The following is a 22,895-nucleotide window of genomic DNA, read 5'->3' on the forward strand; positions in this document are numbered from 1 at the left end:
CCAGGGTAGCAGCCCAAGTCTCCTTGCTGTTCTGTTCCCAGAACAAACCAGATATACTCATGTCTTAGGGTCTTGCATTGTCTGTACCCTGTTCCTGGAACACTCGTCTTAAAGTATCTGAATGGCTAATTTCTCCTCACTTCCTTCAAATGCCAGCTTCCTAATGAATCCTCTCCTGGCCAGTTTTTAAAAATTGCAGCCTACCACCCCTGCACACACTCTCCTACTCTTCATTCTCCCTCTCTTTTTCTATAGCATTTATCACCTGCTAGCATGCTATGTAATTTTCTTATTTATTATGCTTTTCTTCTTTCCTGTCTTCCCACTCTTGCATATAAACTACAAAAGGTCAGCGATTTTAGTGGTTGTGTTTTCTAAGAACTTAAATCAGTGTCTGGTACACAGTGGACACTCAAATATTTTCTGAATGAATAGACTTAAACTGTAATTAGTTGAAATAAAACAGATTCAGAGAGTAAATGTTATTGCTACATTAGCTGAATTTAAAATCTTAAGACATGATAGAAATAATCTTCAGGAGTGAGAAATGACACTTCAGTCTCTGTGCATATTCTGAAAAGTTAGCCTATGTCTATCTGCTGAAGGAGTGACAATATGGGAAAACAAACAGGGAGGGAAGAGGAGCGACTTAGTCAACAACTAAGAATTTGGTAGAAGGTAATCTTACTATGCAGGTGGCAAAATTGTACTTAAGGAAAATTTGGAGCTAAATATGCTTTCAAAATCCCAGCAATGAAGTGATTATAAGAATTCAAATCTTTTTAGATGAACTCAAGTATAACAATTTATAATATTTCATAATGTATATTATTTTATTTTTATTTTTAATAATTGGGCTTTGTCCCCCCAAGTACACGCTTTTATTTATTTTTTAATTTAAAAAATTAGCTACAGTTGACATTCAGTATTATATTAATTTCAGGTACACAGCACAGTAAGACATATAACTTATACACAGACATGTAAGTTAGACATATAACTTCTGGTGATACCCCCGATAAGTCTACTACCCAACTGACACCACACATAATTATTGCAATATTATTGATTATGCTCCCTACACTGTATTTCACATTCCCAGGACTATTTTGTAACTACCAATTTGTACTTCTTGTTACCTTCATCTTTTTCACCCAACCCCACAACCCTCCTTCCATCTAGGGACAATCAGTTAGTTCTCTGTACCTAAATCTCTTTGTATTTCATTTGTTCATTTATTTTGCCTTTTCAGATTCCACATATAAGTGAAATCATATGTATTTGTCTTTCTCTGTCCAACTTATTTCACTGAGCATGATACCATCTAGGTCCAACTATGTTGTCACAAATGGTAATATTTCATTCTTTTTATAAATGAGTAATACTTCATTGTATCTATGCATGACTTCTTCACCCATTCATCTATTGACAGATGCTTAGGTTGCTTTCATAGCTCAACTATTGTAAATAATGTTGCAGGAAACATAAGAATGTGTGTATCTTTTCAAATTAGTATTTTAGATTTCTTCAGATAAATACCCAGAAGTGGAATTCCTGGGTCATAGGTAGATCTATTTTTAATTATTTGAGGAAACTCCATACTGCTTTCCACACAGTGACTATACCAATTTGCAGTCCCACCTACAGTACACAAGGGTTCCCTTTTCTCCACATCCACACCAGCACTTATTGTTTGTTGATTTATTGATTATGGCTATTCCAATAGGTGTGAAGTGATATCTCATGGTTTTGATTTGCATTTCTATAAACATTAGTGATGATGAGCATCTGTTTATATGTCTATTAACCATCTGTACATCCTCTTTAGAGAAATGTCTATTCATGTCCTCTGCCCATTTTTAATAGGATTGTTGGGTATTTTTGGTGTTAAATTGTATGAGTTCTTGATATATTATATTTTGGATATTAACACCTTATCAGATATATCATTAGCAAATATGTTCTTCCATTTGGAAGGCTGTGTTTCATTTTGTTGATGGTTTCTTTTGCTGTGCAAGAACTTCTTAGTTTGATGTAGAGTAGACCAATTTGTTTGTTTTTCTTTTGTTTCCCTTGCCCAAGTAGAAATATCAAAAAAATATTGCTAAGAGCAATGTCAACAGACTTATTTTTAAAAGAAAGAGGAACAAAGTCTGAACAGTAACACTAACTCCCCCCCCCAAAAAAAACAGCTCTCCCTCTGCCTTCTTTGACATTCTTTCTCCTGAAAAACCTTGCCTTAATCTCCCCCTTTGTTCTAACCTATATGCCTCATATTTAGTCTTCCTCCTTTCGATCTATATCATCCATACCAAGCAGCCTCAGTTCCTCATCCTCATGCCTCAGGCCAGGGTGAATGCAACAATATCTCAGCTTTCTTGACTCACGTCTTCCAATCCCCTCCACTAGTCTGTTCTGCACACACCTTTTGGAAAACTACCTTCTCACTGTGTCTTCAGTGGGTTGAACCCCTGCTTAAAAGCTGTCGATGATGTTTACCATGGGTCTAAACTCATCTCTCTAAACTGCAGGCCTCTTTGTTGTCTGGTGTCTCCCAGGACAGTTGGAATGTTTGCTTGGTCTGAAAGCCCTTGTCTTCATTCTGTACCACTCCTGGCACTGATCTTTCAGTGATGATCTTTCTCTCTTCTGAGCTCCTTCCCTGAGATACCATTGTCATCCCCTCCACACATCTAAATCCAACAGCTGTTAAGGACTAGTCTTCTAATACTTCAGCCTTCACTGTTCTGGACTGTCTTAAACTCTCATCTGTATTATATAATGTTTTTCAATTTAATGGTACATCGATTGAAACTCTATCCATCTTGGTTTTTTTGAGTAAGATGATGATCATCTTGAAGGTAGGTGCACTTGAAGAAATCTGGACTTAGACTCATTCCCCCAGACCTGACTCGACACTAAATATAAAATAGGTACTCAACGAATTCAAGGCACAGTTTCTCCCACATTTTAACATCTCTAGAACTGGGATACATTTTAGATAATTAATGGTGTCTCACAAATGCTGGCAGTGGGCAGAAGTCATGCTGTAGTTTTCATTTCCTGTACATGTATATATGCACTTGGGCATAACTATATAGTTACTCCAATTTTTTAAGAGTACTCTTTGTACTATAAATGTTGAGAATAATTGTCATTGTAAAATATCTTTAAAAGTATACACTTTGATTTGATATTAAAATGAAAAGTTATTATATATGCAGAAATGTACCAAAACAGAGCTGCAGGGCATACATTTGATATCAGGGAAGCAAGTACAGTATTCATTATTGGGGGAATGACTGCAGTTCTGTATTCCTTGCAAAGCAACCACCAGCTGCTTTATGGGAACTGAAAAATTATGGCAGTTACAAGAAAAAGATGTTACACTTTGTTGCTCAGTACAAGTGAAAGAATTGCCTCTTATATGCCAAACAATGCAACTCAGGGCCAGAGAATTTTCCAGATCTCTCAGAATAGGTAAAATAATTTTCAAAGCAATGACAAACTTATGGCATTGATTAATATGTTGTACAGAATGACTTTGAGGTATTTTGTCATAGTTTGTTATCAAATAATGGTGAATCTTATAATTGCTAACATCTTAGATTTGATAAAATATGGTTGTACGTGTGTATCTTGCTTGCTTGACTGATATTGTGAATTTCCTTTATGCACAGTCTAACTTTATTCTTCTGTAGTTCAATAAACATGATTCCCAGATTCTTCTTCTGGCTGTGTTTTCCAGTTGCAACCTCATTTAACTCTTTATGTCTTAATGAAAGGAACTACGGTCTGAGGTGGAGCTGGAAGTATTAGGAGACACAGAAGGACTTAACCTGTCATTCACGGCAATCTGTAACAACAGCACCTTCTTCCCACACCAAAAGAAATGCTCTCACATGAAAGTGGGAGACACGGTAAGTAGATGGCCCATAGATGGTCTGAAAAAATATTAGGATAAGTTAGGAGTTACCTTAGTGTGCTGAAGCTGGACTTTTCCCTTCAAGAATTTCCTAATAAAGATTTCCTAACACGTAAATGCTTTTGGCAAAGCAGATTCCCATGTAGCTTGGTTTCCTCCCATGCATTTTGGTGCATAGAAGATAATTAGCATTTTCTTTTCCAGGCTTCATTCAACGTGACTGTGAGTATACCAAACTGTGAGAAAAGAAGCAGGCACATTATCATAAAGCCTGTAGGGCTCGGGGATGCCCTAGAAATACTTGTCACTCCAGAATGCATCTGTGACTGTCAAAAAGAAGTGGAAGTGAACAGCTCCAAATGCCACAATGGGAATGGCTCCTTCCAGTGTGGTGTGTGTGCCTGCAACCCCGGCCACATGGGTCCTCATTGCGAGTGTGGGGAGGACATCATGAGCACAAATGCCTGCAAGGAGGCCCCGGATTACCCCTCATGCAGTGGAAGAGGCGATTGCTACTGTGGGCAGTGCATCTGCCACTTGTCTCCCTATGGAAACATTTACGGGCCTTACTGCCAGTGTGACAATTTCTCCTGCGTGAGACACAAAGGGCTGCTCTGTGGAGGTAGGTTACATCTAAGTCCACCTTATTCTTCTGCTAGGTAAGTGTCAAGAAGGGGCTCTTCATTTTTTAAAACTTCCACAATTGCTTGGGCATAGTAGATGCTCAATAAATATTTGCTGATCAGATGAGATGGGTTAATCTTTAGACCTAAAGTAACTGATCTTTTCTATTTTTTTTCTGGTTCTTGCATTCATTTGGAGAGAGATAACTGACAATTCAATTTGCATCTCTATTATTATTTCCCAAATAGTAAACAGGTAAAAGATGAAAATGCCTTCCTTTTGGTTATTACACAGACTCCGCACAACTTCATGTAATTTGAACTTCATTATGTTTCAGACTTTTCTGGATCAGTCTGCTGGGTATCACACCCAACTCTTAAATGCCTATTACTTTGGAAAACATTAAAAACAAGCTGTTTAAGGGGCATAATGTCAAGAACAAAGGATACAAAAAGCCTTAAGGGATTTTCAGAGCCCTTATTTTCACAAATGTTTTTTAACATCCATTATGTGATAGGTACTAAGTTAGAAACTGGGTATAATAAAGATGGTTTTGATAGGGTAAAAAATAAAATTCTGAAATTTTTTGAAATTGAGAAAATTTTTAAATGGAAATACTCATGTTCTAATATTCTTTGTAGATATAAAACCACTTTAAAGAATATAATATATATAACATGACTGCTATGTCATCATTCAGATATGTGTGTATGTATTTAAAGATTATCTATTAAGACAAGATTTACAAATGTGTTCATATATTCTAAAATGATCACAGTCAAAATAGTAAGTGCTGAATTTAAGCTCTCATGTCTTCCCTTTTCACATTGTGTGAGCAGGCAGCTTTTCAAAACAGAAAGCCATTATCTTCAGAGAAAACTAAGCAAGTTGTGTTTCCCAAACCACAGTGTCGGGATCATATGAAAGAGACTGATTTTCAGGAAAGGGGGCCTAAGTAAAGAAACCACAAAGTATTCCACACTCTTTGAAAACCCTAGGATACCGTTAGAAGTGTACCTACACTTCATTTCTCTACTGCTGCTTTTGCTAGGAATAGGTCCCTCTGAGGCTGCCTTCTCTCTTCCCCCAGAGAGTGAAAAATCTAGGGTCTGTCCAGAATGAGACACATTTTTCTCCCTTTTCACTGCAAGGTGTATTTCTTTATTTAGTGGGTGTGTTTCCAAACCCATATTAGTCTTCTTTTCACAGCATGTACACAGGACAAAATCTAAAGCCAAAGACTACTGTCATGTCTTGGGAAGCATATTTTCCGCAGAACCCCAGATTGCATTTCTAATAAAAATCTTCTGATAATATATGTGCTCAAAACATTTGAAATTGCCTTTCAAAAAATCCTAAGTGTAATCTAATACAATATAATAGCAATACTAATCCCACCTATATTTCACCCTTTAAATCTTAGATCAAAGAGATCTAGGGCAGTACAAATTGCTGAATTGTGTTCAGTAACACAGTTCTTCCACTTTCTTGATGGTCTTTCATTTTGTTTTATACCATGCATGCAAACAGAAATAAACTAAAAAAACTGGGACTTGATCTGTGCATCGTAGTTCACAAGGTCTGACAGTAGTGCCATTTTGTACCAGATGCAGTGATTGCTAAAGAAATTCTACTTAGAAAATACAATGATTACTTCAGTTGGACTCCAAACTTCACCAGTGCTGATTGCCTTCATTCTTTGGGGTAATTTATGGTACCCAACCATTACTGTTTTTCAAAGCTATTTTGTTTTTTTGGTAACATTGCACAGGATGTTACTCTATTATTAGTAATGTCCCTTATTAGAAGGTATGATAAAATTAAGTACAGTTATCCAAATTCAACAAATAGTTATGGAGTACCTACTACGTGCCTGGTCTTGTGAATGGACACTGTCGTTCACAGCAGAGCCCCAAGTATGCTACAGCTTCAGTTCTTGTGTAGACCTCACTTACTTCACAACGATGTGCCGCTTCTCCAAAGGGCTGTTATCACAGTGCTCCTCTCCATCTGTAGGCACTCACAGATACAGGACTCCACTCCTTTTATTTCTTGCCCAAATTCCATTAGTCTTTTATATTTTGCTTGTATGAGGCTAGAAACTCTAATAGGCAAATAAAATCTTCCTGCCAGTATGCACTTACAGTTATCAGTCAGTGGCATTCCAGAAAGATCCATTGCTCTGAAAGAGCCTGATACTTTTTTTCGTGATTCTTAGTTTTCTTCTTGCTTCTACATGAAGCTATTATAAAGGTTTTGTTGTGGTGGTGTTATGAACAGGTATTTAAGATAATTAGTTGCTTGTGGGCATCAATTAACAACTTTTATGACTAGGTTGATGGTTGCAGAAGACGCACAGAAAGAAGGGTTTCTTCAACCTTCTTTCAAGAAGTCCACAGGATTAGTCAAAGAATATATATGAATGACCCATGGACATGGACCACAGTGTGGGGATTGACTGTGAGAGTGAGGGGCAGGCAGGGCAGATGGGGGGAAAGGGGGAAAATTGGGACTATAATAACATAAACAAAATATTTAAATTAAGAAAATAAAATGAAAATTGTTAAGAAAAAAAACAAACAAATAAACAAAGAAAAAGGTTTCTTAATTCTGAACAAAGCTCCTGAAAGATATTCTAGATTTCTGCCAACTAATTCTTATGCAATGATACACTTGGGCATTTCCAAAGCATCTGGACATGCACATTTCACTTAACAATATTCATAAATTGTATTTATTTTTAAGGATAAACTTCACTATAGCAATCTTTCCCTATCATGCAAGAAAATTTCCTCTTTTGCCGAGGAAGAACAAAAAGCAATTGTAGTTTAGAGGATAACTTATGTATAATAATGGTTTGGCCTAAATCACCTAACTATTCTTAGCTTTGAATTAATTAGTTCAATTAAGAATTAAATAGGTTATGAAATGCAGTCAGAATATGTCTTAATGTTATAGATCCAGATAAATTTCAACTCTTACCTTTCATTACAAAGATATAATACACCTTTAGTGTGTATATGCATTTTTTCTTTTAAATATATTTTATTGGTTATGCTATTACAGTTGTCCCATTCCCCCCTTTATTCTCCTCCACTCTGCACCTCACATCCCACCAGCATTACCCCCTGTTAGATCATGTCCATGAGTCATACATATAAGTTCTTTGGCTTCTACATTTCCCATACTATTCTTAATGACCCCCTGTCTATTTTGTGCCTACCATTTATTCTACTTATTCCCTGTGTCTTTTCCCCCATTCTCCCTCCTCTACCTCCCTGGTAATAACCCTCCATGTGATCTCCACTTCTGTGATTCTGTTCTTGTTCTAGTTGTTTGCTTAGTGTGTTTTTGTTTTTTTAGGTTTGGTTGTTGATAGCTGTGAGTTTGTTGTCATTTTACTGTTCAGAGTTTTGATCTTCTTTTTCTTAGACAAGTCCCTTTAACACTTCATATAATAAAGGTTTGGTAATGATGAACTTTTTTAACTTGATCTTATTTGGTAGCACTTTATCTGCCCTCCTATTCTAAAAGATGGATTTGCTGGATAGAGTCATCTTGGATGTAGGTCCTTGCCTTTCATGACTTCAAATACTTCTTTTTAACCCCTTCTTGCCTTCAAGGTTTCTTTTGAGAAATCAGCTGATAGTGTAATAGAAACTCCTTTGTAGGTAACTGTCTCCTTTTCTCTTGCTGCTTTTAAGATTCTCTCCTTATCTTTAATCTTTGGTAATGTAATGATGATGCGCCTTGGTGTGTGCTTCCTTGGGTCCAACTTCTTTGGGACTCTCTGAGCTTCCTGGACTTCCTAGAAGTCTATTTCCTTTGCCAGATTGAGGAAGTTCTCCTTCATTATGTTTTCAAATAAGTTTTCAATTTCTTGCTCTTTCTCTTCTCCTTCTAGCACCTCTATGATTCAGATGTTGGAATATTTAAAGTTGTCCCAGAAGTTCTTAGGCCTCTCCTTATTTTTTTGAATTCTTGTTTCTTCATTCTGTTCTGGTTGAATGTTTATTTCTTCCTTCTGGTCCAAACTGTTGATTTGAGTCTTGGTTTCTTTCCCTTCACTGTTGGTTCCCTGTATATTTTTGTTTATTTCACTTTTCATAGCCTTCACTTTTTCCTCTATTTTGTGACCATACTCCACCAATTCTGTGAGCATCCTGATTACCAGTGTTTTGAACTTTGCATCTGATAGATTGGTTATCTCTTCATCACTTAGTTTTATTTTTCCTGAAGCTTATCTTATGTAACCTTAATAATAATCCTGTCAAGTAGATATTAATAATTCCTCCTTATTGATGATGGAAACTAAGGCACAGAAAGGTTAAGTAATTTCCCCAAGTTCACTTAGCCAAGAAGTACTTGGGCCAGGATTCTGGCTATCTGGCTCTAGATCTGTGCACTCACCTACCACCACCTCTCCTATGTACCTTCAGAAAGTTGCTAGAAGAGCAAAACCTATGAGGCAATGCTTGATACACTTTTTTTTTCTTGAAGAAAAGTACCAGTTATAAAATTTATAACTAAATATTATCTGTTTGGAACACAAATGCCTATTTTAGTATCTTGGGCAGGGCAAGAACCCCCAAAAATATTATGGAAAGAATACACATGCGCATTATATTAAGCACTTTATTTATTATTTCATAGTATTTCTTACAGTATTATGTGTCCAGATCCACAAGGAGTTTTTCAGGACTGGATGTGATACTTACCTGTAGCAAGTCTCTATGCCCCTCCTTCTTCAAGCCATCTCTGCCCTAGGCTTCTGCAACATCCCCCCTTCCCCTCTTACCTCCCAGCCCCTTCTACAAGGATCCCTTTCTCTGATCACATTTTAAGTGCTCTACAGGGATTCTGTCACACAACCTGCATCCCCTATGACCTGATCCACAGCAATTTCAACTGCCATCTATCTTTAGTAGATCCCAAACTGCAAGCTTCAGGTCCATATACAGGATGGGGGGAAAGTTGTTTGTATGGAAAATAATATAATAATTAATAAATAATACAAGAATAAACTCTGTGATTTGCATACTCACAACTATAAACCTACTTTTGCCCTACCCTGTATATACAGTTGACCCTTAAACAACACATGCTTGAACCTTGTGGGTTCACTTATATATAGATTTTTTTGAATAAATACTGTAAATGTATTTTCTCTTCCATATGACTTTCTTAGTAATATTTTATGTTCTCTAGTGTACTTCATTGTGTGAATACACGTAACATACACAACATGTGATGATTGACTACTTTTGCTATCAATAAGGTTTCTTTCTGGTCAACAGTAGGCTGTTAGTAGTTAAGTTTTATGGAAGTCAAAAATTATACAGATTTTCACCTATGTGGGGGGGGGGGGGAACATGGTCAGCATCCCTAACCGCTATGTTGTTCAAAGTTTAACTGTATTTAACTGCCTACTAGGATGTCCCACAGGTCCCTGAAACTCAACAGAACCAGAACTGACCTTGTTTTGTTCCCACTCAAAGCTTCTCTTCCTGCTCTGCTTCAGAATGGTCTATTCATTCAATAATTGAGCACTACTCTATGCCAGGCACTGAGGATAAGGCAGAGCATGAGATAACTTTCATTCTAGGTCAGTGAAAAGCTGCACCACCCATTTAGCAGCTCAGTCTGGTCACCTGGGGAGGGTTCTATCCCTCTATATCTTCCTCTCCCCCTCTATCCAGCACCAATCACACCCACACCTGGAGCAGCCCGTCACCTGATTGCATACCCCTTCTTCTCCATTCTCAAAGTCCCAGGGTCCTAAATCTTCCTAACTGGTTTTCTTGTCTAGTTTGACCCACTCTACTGATGCCAGAATATTTCTAGACACATATCTATCTGTTCAGGTTTCTCCGCTATTTAAAATTCCATAACTTTCAGGACAAAAGTTTTTACTTTAGTCCACAAAGCTTTACATGATGTGATTTCTGACTTTTTGCAGACTTTCTCTCCTCCCCACATTCCCTCCTGCCCCACCCTTGGCCCTATCCACCTGAAACCTCTGAGGGTATTAGGCAGATCACACAATGACAAACTTCTGGTGTAAACTATGCTTTTTTTTTTTTCTCTGCTTAAAATGCATGTAATCCTCTTCTATCTTCTATCTTTATCTTCCAAACTCAGCTCAAGCATCACTTCCTCTGGAAACTTCCCCAAATCTCTAGTCTAATTTGGAAACTCTTCCCTTGTGAGTATAATAGTTATCATATTGTATTGTATTTATTAATAGTAATATTTATTTGTCTGTCTCATGACACTAGACTATAAGCTCAGCGACCTTGTCTTATTTAATTTTGTATCTTTACGCCTAATACAATCTTTGTCACATGATATATGCTCAATTAAAGTTTGTTAAATAAACAAATTTGTTGAGCACTCACAAATTGAGAATTTGTAGGACATCTAATGAGTGAATGCAGAGCTAGGAGATTGACACGTTATCTCATTTGATCACAACCATTGGAAGTAGATCTTATTCTTTCTGTTTTATAGATGAGGTTTTCATGATTATTGAGCTTGAGTGTTGTAGATATGGGGTATTATCCAGGTCTGTCTTGTATCTCTATCCTATGGCACCTTAACTTAAAACAAAATACTGTGAAAGCGACAATCTCCTTTCATCTGGCTATGAATTCTCTTTGATATAACATCAAGTAATCAAATTGGTCTTCAGTTAAGAGGCCAAATCAATAAATATACACAGTTAACAGAACATATTCCATAAAATATCTGTTCTCACTGCCTTTTTCTCTCCACACACACTCATTTGATTTCTTCAGTCATTTTGACAATGTTTAAAGGCAAACAGAAAAGATGGTCCCAAAAATCTGAACGAGGTTTTGACCCTAAGAAACACAGGGCATTTTGTTTTACAGATAATGGCGACTGTGACTGTGGTGAATGCGTGTGCAGGGCTGGCTGGACTGGCGAGTACTGTAACTGTACAACCAGTATGGACTCATGCACCTCTGAAGACGGGGTGCTTTGCAGTGGGCGAGGGGACTGCGTTTGTGGCAGATGTGTTTGCACTCACCCCGGAGCCTCAGGGCTGACCTGTGAACGTTGTCCTACCTGTGGTGATCTCTGTAACTCTAAACGGTAAGGTCTCTACTTTCTTCAGTCCCTTTGTCCACATATTTCATGATGATCAAAGTTATAATAACATTTGATAAATTCAAATGTCAGATTGCTTTTGCTGGGTTTGGTCTCCAAGCATCCATCAAAATACACAAGTCCATAAGGCCCCTGTGATCGTCAGCCTGGAACAGCAGTCCTTCGCTTCCCTCTTTGTCAGTCCTGATTACCCAGGACCACAATGTCACATTCCTGCTAGAGACCAGCAAGGGAAGCTGAGCTGATGTCCCACACTGATAACATCAGATAGCCTCTCAGTTACAAAGCCATTCACACGTAAGGAATACCCTGGGGGTAGACGAGGACACCTACATTCAGTACTTCTTCAGGGGAAACAGATAAGCTTCTTTCTTATCTACAAGTTTATAAGCCTGACCATACTGATTCATTCTTATCTACAGACCCTTGGAGGCAAAGAGGCAGAAAGACAATCCTGGCTTTCAGTTTCTTCCCTCTTCCTTACCACTCATGCTCTTTGGCACCTTCCTTTGGTTGTCATTCTGTACAACTATTACGGATTATATTTCCTTTTATACCATATGAACAACAACAACAAAAACAAAACATACTTTCTTATTCTCCAGAAAAGAAACTGGTTTTTTGGGTTGGCAGCTAACTTCTTAATGGAAGTGGGGCAACACTTGTAGGTTAAGTGAAACAAGTCTCCAAATTGGTTGTGTTATGACATTAGTGTATGATACATTGTGCAGCCAAGATGTTTAAACAGCTCATATTTTCATTAACTCTGGTACCCAAAGTGGTGGCATTTGCATTTCCAATGTGAATGAAGAAAACCCATATTTGCTCAGTGGTTGCTCACCATTCAGGTGTTAAAAGTTGTCTGTCACTGTGCCTGGACGTATGCCAAGAAGATGGGGACATAGACTTATCTGAATAGAATTTAATGTAAAATGTCCTTTTAAGTTGTTTCTTCTATTATTTTTCTATTTTGTCTTCTGTGTTAACATGTTATCATGTTAACATGATTCAATCTCAAATCTGGTTTATAAGATAAGAAATTAATAGTCAAAGTAGTTTAAATTTGAGGAATCAGGTTGACCAAAGTGATCTCTGTGGTGTTTATGTTAGTTCTGAAATGAGTCCATACTTCCATTTATTCATTCACGCATTCATTTACCAAGGAGGTGCACAGTAGTATGCCAGGGATCATGTTAGGCCACAGGCACAGAGTGATGGCCAAAACTGTTATAGCTCCCACCATCACTGGTGATGAGAATCTAGTGGAAAATCACATATTTAAAAGTAATCATGATTAGCATACTGGAAATATCAGAGGGAACACTTTATGAAAGTATGTGATTGTCTAACCACTATGCTGTATACTTGAAACTAATACAAAATAATACTGTATATAAACTGTAACTGAACAATAAAATTTAAAAAACAAAAGTAATTATGATGATACTTAGACTGACAGTTACAATAGGCGATACATAAGGTGCTTTAAGGCAGAAACCCCATGTACGGCAGGAGACAGGCCCGCCAGACTGGCCTGGGCAGCCATCAGTGAGACACACAAAGGGGCAGAGGGTCTAAGGGCTTCCACCATCTGCAGCAACATCCCGCAAAGCCACTCCAAATAAATATAAAACTTAGATAAATGCAGTATGCATACAATGCAAGGAAACTTTCAGACAAGACTTCTATCCCCACATAGATTGCTGCTCTCAAGCCCTTTCTTCAAGGGAACTCAGAGGCGCCCACTGTAGGGAACTAACTGGTAAGAGTCATGGAAGACTTGCCTAAGGAAGTGAGGTTTCAGCTGAGATGTGACAAGGCATGGGTGAGGGTGGGGAACAGATGCTGAGAAGAGTGTATGTTTCCATGGCCAGTGGAAGAGAGAGGCACCATGATATATGTGCACAGTAAGAAAACTTTTGCTGTGTTGGCTTACTCCACATACAATCTGTTTGTTAAGTGATTTTCAGCATAAGGTTAATTCAGGGTCCAAGTTTTACTTTGTTATATAGACATCATTACAATAACTTAATTTCTGGGCTATGTTCTTAGAAACACACTTTTCTGTAAGTAACAATCTTTTATTTAAAAGCCTGCATTAATGAGGATCCAGGCTGTAATTCTCAGCTTTTGAAAATATCCCTATCACTGTTTAGATTAACTTTAAAGAGTTACAGAAAAGTGAACCTTTTTTTAAAAATAGTCATTCATGACATGTATGAATTCTTGTTAAAATATGGACTACTTCTGTTAAGAAATTCAAACTTTGTCTAATCTATAATTACATTTTAGCAGCATAAACCCTTCCCAGGAAAATCAGAAAAGAAAACACAGCTAAATCAAATACCAAAATAATTAGGAGGCTTTGTAATTGACTTTTTAAAAAAAAACTTAAGCAATCATTAGAGATAAATGAGGTTAGTAATTATTATCAAGGCTGGCTCAGGGAACATTGATTACTGAGTGGAAATCAGAATAAAGCAGCTTCCACTTGGACATCACCCAACTATCTTAGGAAAGTAACAAAAGGCATCGTCCTGTATGAGACACTCCTGTAGCATGAATTGCTGCTACAGCATTAAAGCAACATCCCAGCTGCCAGCATGAACTGATAAGCTCTGTTGAATAATGTTCACAGGAGCTGCATTGAATGCCACCTGTCTGAAGATGCCCAGGCCCGCGAAGAATGTGCTGACAAATGCAAACTTGCTGGCGTGACCATCAATGAAGAAGAAGGTTCTCTTTGTCTTAAATTGTTTTCCCTTTCTTTACATAGTTCCTGAGAGGCAGAAACTCTGTGCTAGGGTTTTTGGTAGCTTGACTGCGTTTATACCGCAGTGTTAGTTCACTCATTCTAGTTGTTAAAGGGAAATGTATTCCACAAGCCTCAATCTTGATGGTTGGGGATACAAGAATTTTAAAGTCAAGGCTATTTCATTTGACTTCAGCTCCATTTGCAAGTTCACCTCTGCTTAACAAATGCAATTGTAGAGAATTCCAGAATGCTATATTGTTTGAATTAGAAAGAAAAACATTGAAGAAATGTCTAAATGTTAACCTCCCAAGCCTGAAATCATCCTCTATCATCTGATGGCCTTATTTCAAAATAGGACAGCGCAGAGTGTAACATGAGTTTCCTGGTAAGTCCTCAGACACCAGGCAGTTGTTGGTTAGGGACCATTTTTCTTCCCCTCCCCTCGGAATGCTTTCACTCCCAACTTTCCAAACATGAGCATTGCATGGCCACCCTTAACTCCCCACTGTCTCACCCCCAAATATGAGAAGAGCCTGATACCTTTAACTGCTTAGCAATCCCAGCTCTTGCTTTCCGCCTGTCATTTTTAAATGTAATTACTTAAAAGCAGATTTTTTCTACTGGCAAATTGACATCTCAAATATTTAAATGGGTTGTATTTTAGCCGGGAAAGCCATTTAAAAGATAATTTGTGAACATTAAAACCAAGAAGATAACTGACTCCTCCTAAAGGGACAATCTGGGGGAACTGGTTTTTCCATCACTGCAAACCTTCTGCGTTGTCATGCTGCTCAGGGGGACAGCTGCTCTGCACACTTCAGAGGGCCACCAAGATGTATCTCCGGTGGGGTGGCATAATCAAGACACTAATTCACAGCCCTCTAGGATATGTGTCTGGAATAGATGGAATTAGGATACCAAAATTAATCCATTTTCAAGGAGAAATAAGTTGGTGACATTTATATTGTTTTGAAAATTACCTACATTGTTTCAAAATTGAGATTTCAGATTGTACACAGTTGAGTAACCTCATATGGAGGGGCATGATTAGCGCTCATAAAACCCCTCGTCTGTGTTTTTTCTGTTGACTAAAGAAAAATATGTCAAATAGCTGTAAATTGGACAAAATGGTGTAAACCTTATACTAATAACAAAGGTAAGACACCCGCAAAGCACTGAGTAAAGTGCCATTCGTGGGCTGTCCACATTAGTAACTAGTGCAAGGTCTCGGCATATCCTTCTGGCTTAATTTCACAGCAAACATCTGGGATATTTGCCAGGGGTGTCCAAGAAATGACTAAAAATTGTAAGAAATGCCCTGCAAATCACTAGAACTCAATTCAGTAGCAGCATGGAAAATCTAATATGTAAGGGGAAAAAAGGAGTGAACCTTGGAAACATGTAAATCATGACCAGGGCATTACTATATTTAAATACATAGTTTTCTCAGTACCTTATCCTTATGCTTGGATTTGAGATGAAGACTAGGTCTCAAGTGGCATTTAAAATATTTGCATTATTTTTTTGTGTAATTGACTAAATCATCTTCAAGAAAGGGAAATGCAACTATTTCTAACTCAGGAGTTAAAAATAATAATTGGATTACTAATACCATTTAAAAGCACTAATCTTGATGAATTTGGGAAAGACATATAATTGTCAGCCTGTGAATTGGAAAGTCACTTTTGTAATGAGCCTGTTTATAAGTCCTATTTCAACTTACTTGCCCAGTTATGCTATTGATCAGATCTCCTTGAAATTATCATGACATATTTGCTCTTTCATACGGTCTTTTATCAGCTCACCCTCCCCAACAAAGACAGGGAGAGTAAAATGAGTATAACTTTATAATCCCAATAAATTGTTCTCAGACTGCTCAGTGATGACTTATGAGAGCATGGTTTAACTTTATTCAATTCATTTTACTGAAAGAGACATCATTAATTTACCCCAACATCCATGTACTCAGAGCATTGTTGCTCATGGTGTGTTCCATGTGTTCCATCAGACGCTAATTCTAAAAGTGCTAAACAAACAAAATAAATCTCCATGGTCATATACATTTTGGAGATAGGAAGCTAAGCCTTTTGTTTTCTTGAAGGACTCCTGTGAGTTCTTATGCACAGTAATTTACATGTGCATTGCAAATTTTCAGGAGAGGCAAAGGGAAGTGGCTGTGATAAATACACAGTTTTCTAGGTACTCAATCTTATCTGACCACAGAACCCTTTTTTTTTTTTCCTCCTTGGGAAACTGTTTTCTCTGAAAACTACTGACTTGGCCCTGGAGCAGAGGTCTTAAACACATAGTTATCTTGGTTCAATGGTACAGACGGTTTATATTTTCCCCGTTTTTCCTGGACCTTGCTAGACCCGGGCCTCCTCACCCCCATTCTCACATTTCTTCCTTTCTATCTAAGTATGAGTTCCTGGAGTGCCTGAGATCTTATTTTCATTGTATTATTCTAGAACAGCAGCACTGCTGGCACTCATAAAGGTGGGTAAAAAAGAAAGTTTCATTTCTTAGGAACAACAAAAGAAAACCTTAGCAGCTAATTATGCAAATCTCCAGCCCAAGCTGGACCCTTTCATTACAAATTCAATAATACCATTTTAATACCCAAACACTGTAAAACAGGCCAAGTCTAGAGTCCTAAGCATCATGAAAAGGAGTGGTGAATTAATTAAAGTAAGAAGGGAGTCATGATTTAAAGGTCGTATTAGCAGTTCCATTAAAACTTAAATAATCCTGGCCAAGTAAACTAAGCCTCCCTGTGCTTCAGTGTAGCTATTTAAAACAAAATAGAAAAACAGGATTAATATTACTGAAAAGAGTGTTATAAGCTCTCCACATATTTTCTACCTGAGAATAAAATGTTCCATCAAGTAAGTTCGAGAGGAACAGAGTGCGTGTGCACTGTCATGGTGGAGAGAAGGAGGGAAGGAAAAAACAAGCTGAACAGGAAAAGGCATATTCCCCAAGACTTGATGAATCTTAGTTCATTGGAGTGCCTTGGCAGGAGGAAATGTGTTGAAGGCTGTCTAAGAAATGACTAAAGTATGAATTATATATATTCAGGTCTGTTGCTATCAAACATGTGAAATAACACAAATTTCATTAATCAACTGTTGCCCAGAGGTTCACAAACCTCTTTATCAGAACCACTTTATTAAAAATACTATTAAACACCTCACTAAAATACAAACACCTGTACATATTACTGATCTCTCAAATAGAATGCCCAAGGGTGGATCTCTACAATCTATATTTTCAGAACTCCGAGGTGATTTAGATAATCATAAACATTTGGGAATGGCCAAATGAGAATGGTTTGCAATTAGATTTCTTTTTTTGGTGGGGGAGAGGGGGCATTTTTTATCTTTATTGTATTTTTTCCATTACCATTTAGTTCCCTTACACCCCCTTCACCCAGCAGTTACCACACTGTTGTCCATGTCCATGAGTCCTTTTTCCTTTCTGCCCAATCCCTTCAAGCCTCAACTCCCCCATGAGCTGTCATCCTGCTCTCCATCTATGAGTCCGTCCCCATTTTCCTTGTTATTTCAGTTTGTTCATTAGATTCCACATATGAGTAAGATTATAAATATTTGTCTTTCTCTTACAAGCTTATTTCACGTAGCATAATGTTCTCCAGGTCCATCCATACTGTTTGCAAAGGGTAAAATTCTCTTCTTTTTATGGCTCAGTAGAATTCCATTGTGTAAATGTCCCATGGTTGTTTTATCCACTCATCTACTGATGGACACTAGGGCTGCTTCCATATCTTGGCAATTGTGAATAATGCTGCAATGAACATAGGAGTGCTTATGTTCTAATTAGTGTTTTAAGTTCCTTGGGATATATTCTCAGAAGTGGGATCACTGGGTCAAAAGGCAGATTCATTTTAATGTTTTGAGGTATGTCCATACTGCTTTCCACATTGGCTGTACCAGTCTGCATTCCCACCAACAGGGCAAAAGGGTTCCCCTTTCTCCACAATCTCACCAGCACTTGTTTGTTGATTTATTGATGGTAGCCATTCTGACAGGTGTGAGATGATATCTTGTTGTGCTTTTAATTTGCATTTCTCTGACGATTAGTGACATTGAGCATTTTTTCATATGTCTATTGGCCATCTGTATGTCCTCTTTGGATAAGTGTCTATTCAAGGCCTTTGCCCTTTTTAAAATGGGGTTATTTAGGGTTTTGAGGGGCTTTTTTTTCCTGGTGTTGAGTTTTATAAGTTCTTCATAAACGTTGGATATTAACCACTTACCAGATATATCAGTGAATATGTTCTCCCATTCTGTGAGTTGTCTTTTTATTTTGTCGATGATTTCCTTTGCTCTGCATAAACATTTGGAAATGACCAAATTAGAATGATTTGTAATTTGATTGCTCAATATCCCTATGTACACAGGTGCTTCTAATAGATTCATAAACACTTAAACCAATCATCTGAAATTTTATTAATATTACTAAATATTTACTAGTCCCTCTTTTTATAGATAATATAGGTATATTTCTCACAAACCCTGACATGAAGTTTTTATCTTAGACATTAAAGGCAAACCTACTTAATATTTCTATCTTTTTATGGCTATGACATTCTTGAGCCAAAAAACAGCCTATTTTTTTTGCTAGAGTCAGAGCAACACATATAGATTCTCTTTTATTAAAACTTTTTTATATTGAAGCTAATTAGAAAATTTCTAAGTTTAGCAAGAGTATGTTCAAGGTTATCTGGGACAATCCCAGTTTTAATATTCTGATCCATTGTGTCACAGTACACTTAGACAAATGTGTTTTAAATTTTAGGTTAATAACAAACATCATTGTATTTACAGGTTTCAGTAAAAATGTGTGTAACTGTATCATGAAAAGTCTCCAACTTATAAGATAGGGGAACTTTAAGTAAGTTGTTTTTAAACTGGGAAAATGCTACCTAATTTTGGCATCTATACCAGACCACTAGAATCTTTGACAAATAGTGTTAATATCTTAGGTTGACCATTTTACTATCTTTTTAATTTCTGATATGACATTTGTTTTCTGCCTCTTGAATAAGCTCAGTAAGAAAATAATTTCTATTTGGAAAAGATTTAAGGAAAACTGGATTGTTATTATTTTTTTAGTTAAGAAAGAGGCTATGCTGAATGTTTAAGCAACTGTCATCCTAGGCTTTTTTGATCTGAGGTTTACCTTTATCCTGCTGGCCCCTGAGCTACACAATACTTCAGTCTTCATTCCCTAATATTAATTTATATTTATTGTTGTGACTTACATGGCCAGCAATCTTGGCTATGCCATTGTGGGAATGGCCCCTGTAGAAGTATCAGTATCTGTTTAGACTGTGTAGTCTCTTTCTGAAATGTAATCTAGGCTTCCTCCCAGATGCTTGCAGCCAAGAAGAACATATAGCCCTCTCATTACCATAGTCAGGACATTTCTATTCCCAAGACAGCTAGGCATACCTGCCTTGAAGTATTTCACTCTATTGAAATCCTGCCCCCATTAGTTTGATGGGTGCATTTGATGGTCAGTCCTGATTGACCACACCTGGAACTGTTTTTCTGGAATGTGAGTAGAAACTAAAACCTCAATTTGTGAGAAAAAATCCTATGTCTTTTCTGTTCTTATTCTGCAATGTTGAAATTTCCTATTTGCATATTAAAACTCAATACTACTTTGCTTCAAAAATAATCTCTTTTGAAAACTCATTTAACCTAATGAATGATTCCTTTATCCATAGATTTCTCAAAGGATAGTTCTGTTTCCTGTTCTCTGCAAGGAGAAAATGAATGTCTTATTACATTCCTAATAACCACAGATAACGAAGGAAAAACCATCATTCACAGCATTAACGAGAAAGGTGAGTGGCATGCCTTCCATTGTCAATGGTAAGTGATACTACATGAGAACGGAGAAAACAACCAGAAAGACACTTTGGAGGCTTGCCAGGAAAGACATTTCCAAATTTATGATGAGTGCCTCTACTTTCCCAATGACTGAAAGTTTTGATATGTTCCAATCTCTCTTTTCTTTTAATTAAATTTTTTTGTGGTGACACTGGTTAACAAAATTATACAGGTCTCAGTTGCACTATTTCACAACACCTCATTTGTACACTGTGTTGTGTGTTCACCACCCCAAGTCAAGTCTCCTTCTATCACCATTTATCCCCACCATTCACTCCCCATCTCTCCCCACCTGTCTCTCTCCAGCAATCACTACACTATCATCTGTGTCCATGAGTATTTTATCTCTTTTATTCCTTGGTGCTCACTCCTTCCAAACCCCAACTAGCTCCCAAATGCCCTCACCCACAGTTGTCAGCCTGCTACCAATGAGTCTGTCTCTGTTTTGCTTGTTAGTTCATTTTGTTCATTAGATTCCACATATGAGTGAAATCAATCATATGTTATTTGTCTTTCTCTGACTGGCTTATTTCACTCAGCAAAATGTTCTCTAGGTCCTTCTATGCCGTTGCAAAGGGTAATATTTCTTTCTTTTTGGGAGTGGAAAGTACTTTGTCAACATTTTATACCTTTTAAAAACATTTTATTGATTGATTTTAAAGACATAGAGAGAGAAACGACTAGTTGTTGTTCCACTTACTCACTTACTTGTGCATTCATTGGTTGTTTCTTATAATTGCCCTGACCTGGGATCAAAACTGTAGCCTTTGCGTATTGGGGATGGTACTCTAACCAACTGAGCCACCTGGCCAGGGTTAAGTAGTATTCCACTGGGTAGCTGTACTACAGCTTTTTTATGCACTCATGTACTGATGGACACTTGGGCTGCTTCTAAATCTTGGCTATTGTAAAGAACTCTGCTGAACATAGGGGTGCTTATGTTCTTTAGAATTAGTGTTTTAGGGTTCTTTGGATATATTTCCAGGAGAGGAATCACTGGGTCATAAGACAGTTCCATTTTTAATTTTTTGAGGTAATTCTATACTGCTTTCCACAGTGGCTGCATCAATCTGCATCCTCACCAACAGTGCAAAGGGGTTCCCTTTTCTCCACATCCTTGCCAGCACTTGTTTTTTGTTAATTCATTGACACTAGCCATACTGACAGGTGTGAGGTGATACCACATTGTGGTTTTAACTTGCATTTCTCTGATGATTAGTGACATTGAGCATCTTTTCATATGTCTATTGGCCATCTGTATGTCCTTGCTGGATATCTGTCTATCCAGATCCTTTGCCCATTTTTTAATTGGAGTGTTTGTTTTATTGGTATTGAGTTTTCTAAGGTCTTTTTAAATTTTAGATATTAACCCCTTACCACATGTATGGGCAAATATTTCTCCCATTCTGTGGGTTGTTATTTCATTTTGTTGATGGTTTCCTTTGCTGTGTAAAACTTTTTAGTTTGATATAGTCCCATTTGTTTATTTTTTCTTTTGCTTCCTTTGCCTGAGGTAATATGTCAGAAAGAATATTGCTATGAGCAATGTCTGAAATTTTACTGCCTAAGTTTTCTTCTAGGATTTTATGGTTTCAGGTTGAACATTTAAGTCTTTAATCCATTTTGAATTTGTTCTTGTGTATGGTGTAAGAAGGTGGTCAAGTTTCTTCTTTATTTTTTTGCATGTATCTGTCCAGTCTTCCCAATACCATCTATTAAATAGATCATCTTTACCCCATTGTATGTGCTTGCCTCCTCTGTCAAATATTAATTGGCTATAAAGGTATGGATTTATTTCTGGGTTTTCTATTCTGTTCCATTGATCTATATGTCTTTTTTATGCCAGTACCATGCTGTGCCTTGGGACTTTTGCTGACCTGTCCCCAGTCCCAGGGTTGGTAAAAGTCAACTATGATGCACAGTTTGGTCCTTCCCCTGCACACCAAGGCCCAGGAGAGGCAGCCACAAACTGTGGATTGCTTGTAGCTCCAAACAGTTTGCTGAGAACCAGTCACAGGCAACATCTACATCATCTTGAACCAGAGTCATTTCCAAGAGGCCCAGAACCAATAAACCCAGGGATCAGCTTTAGACAACATCAGAGTAGGACCCAATAAGTGTTTATAAAATTCAGAACACTAATTCTAAATTTTAAAGCAAGTTCACAAGTGGCATATCCAAAGGAAGATTGTGGCAGGCACTAGACTTTCCTAAGGCAAATTCCACTTCATGTGGTCCACACTTACATAGCAGCTCATATACCATGGTTTGGATTGAGCCTAACAGTCACCCAGCCTGAGGGTTGATCCCATGTGTGAATGGGCCAATAGTAATCAAGACTCAGTTACAATGGGAAGGACTACATAACCCACACAAGGAACATACTTAGAGCACCCAGCTCAGATGATCAAGGAGACTGCACCACTGCACCCCACATGATACTTAATATATAAGTCCACCCTATGAAGACTGGGAGTTGTGGCAGATCTATCTAATACTTAGAAACAAACACAAAGAGTCAGCCAAAATGGGGACACAAAAA

General features: G+C 37.5%; 1 protein-coding gene across 4 annotated transcripts in view; it reads left to right on the forward strand.

Moving 5' to 3' along the window:
* ITGB6 (integrin subunit beta 6) overlaps positions 1-22,895 on the forward strand; it is a 149,170-nt gene that overhangs the window by 113,101 nt on the left and 13,174 nt on the right. For all 4 annotated transcript variants that reach the window (XM_045853130.1, XM_045853294.1, XM_045853213.1 and 1 more), the window contains 5 exons: positions 3,786-3,920; positions 4,130-4,547; positions 11,443-11,665; positions 14,319-14,416; positions 20,188-20,307. In XM_045853130.1, the coding sequence (XP_045709086.1) occupies positions 3,786-3,920; positions 4,130-4,547; positions 11,443-11,665; positions 14,319-14,416; positions 20,188-20,307 (994 nt within the window). The remainder of the gene's footprint in view (positions 1-3,785; positions 3,921-4,129; positions 4,548-11,442; positions 11,666-14,318; positions 14,417-20,187; positions 20,308-22,895) is intronic.

The sequence above is a fragment of the Phyllostomus hastatus genome, unplaced genomic scaffold, assembly GCF_019186645.2.
Source record: "Phyllostomus hastatus isolate PE091 unplaced genomic scaffold, TTU_PhHast_1.1 phas_contig_1, whole genome shotgun sequence".
NCBI classification, from domain to species: domain Eukaryota; kingdom Metazoa; phylum Chordata; class Mammalia; order Chiroptera; family Phyllostomidae; genus Phyllostomus; species Phyllostomus hastatus.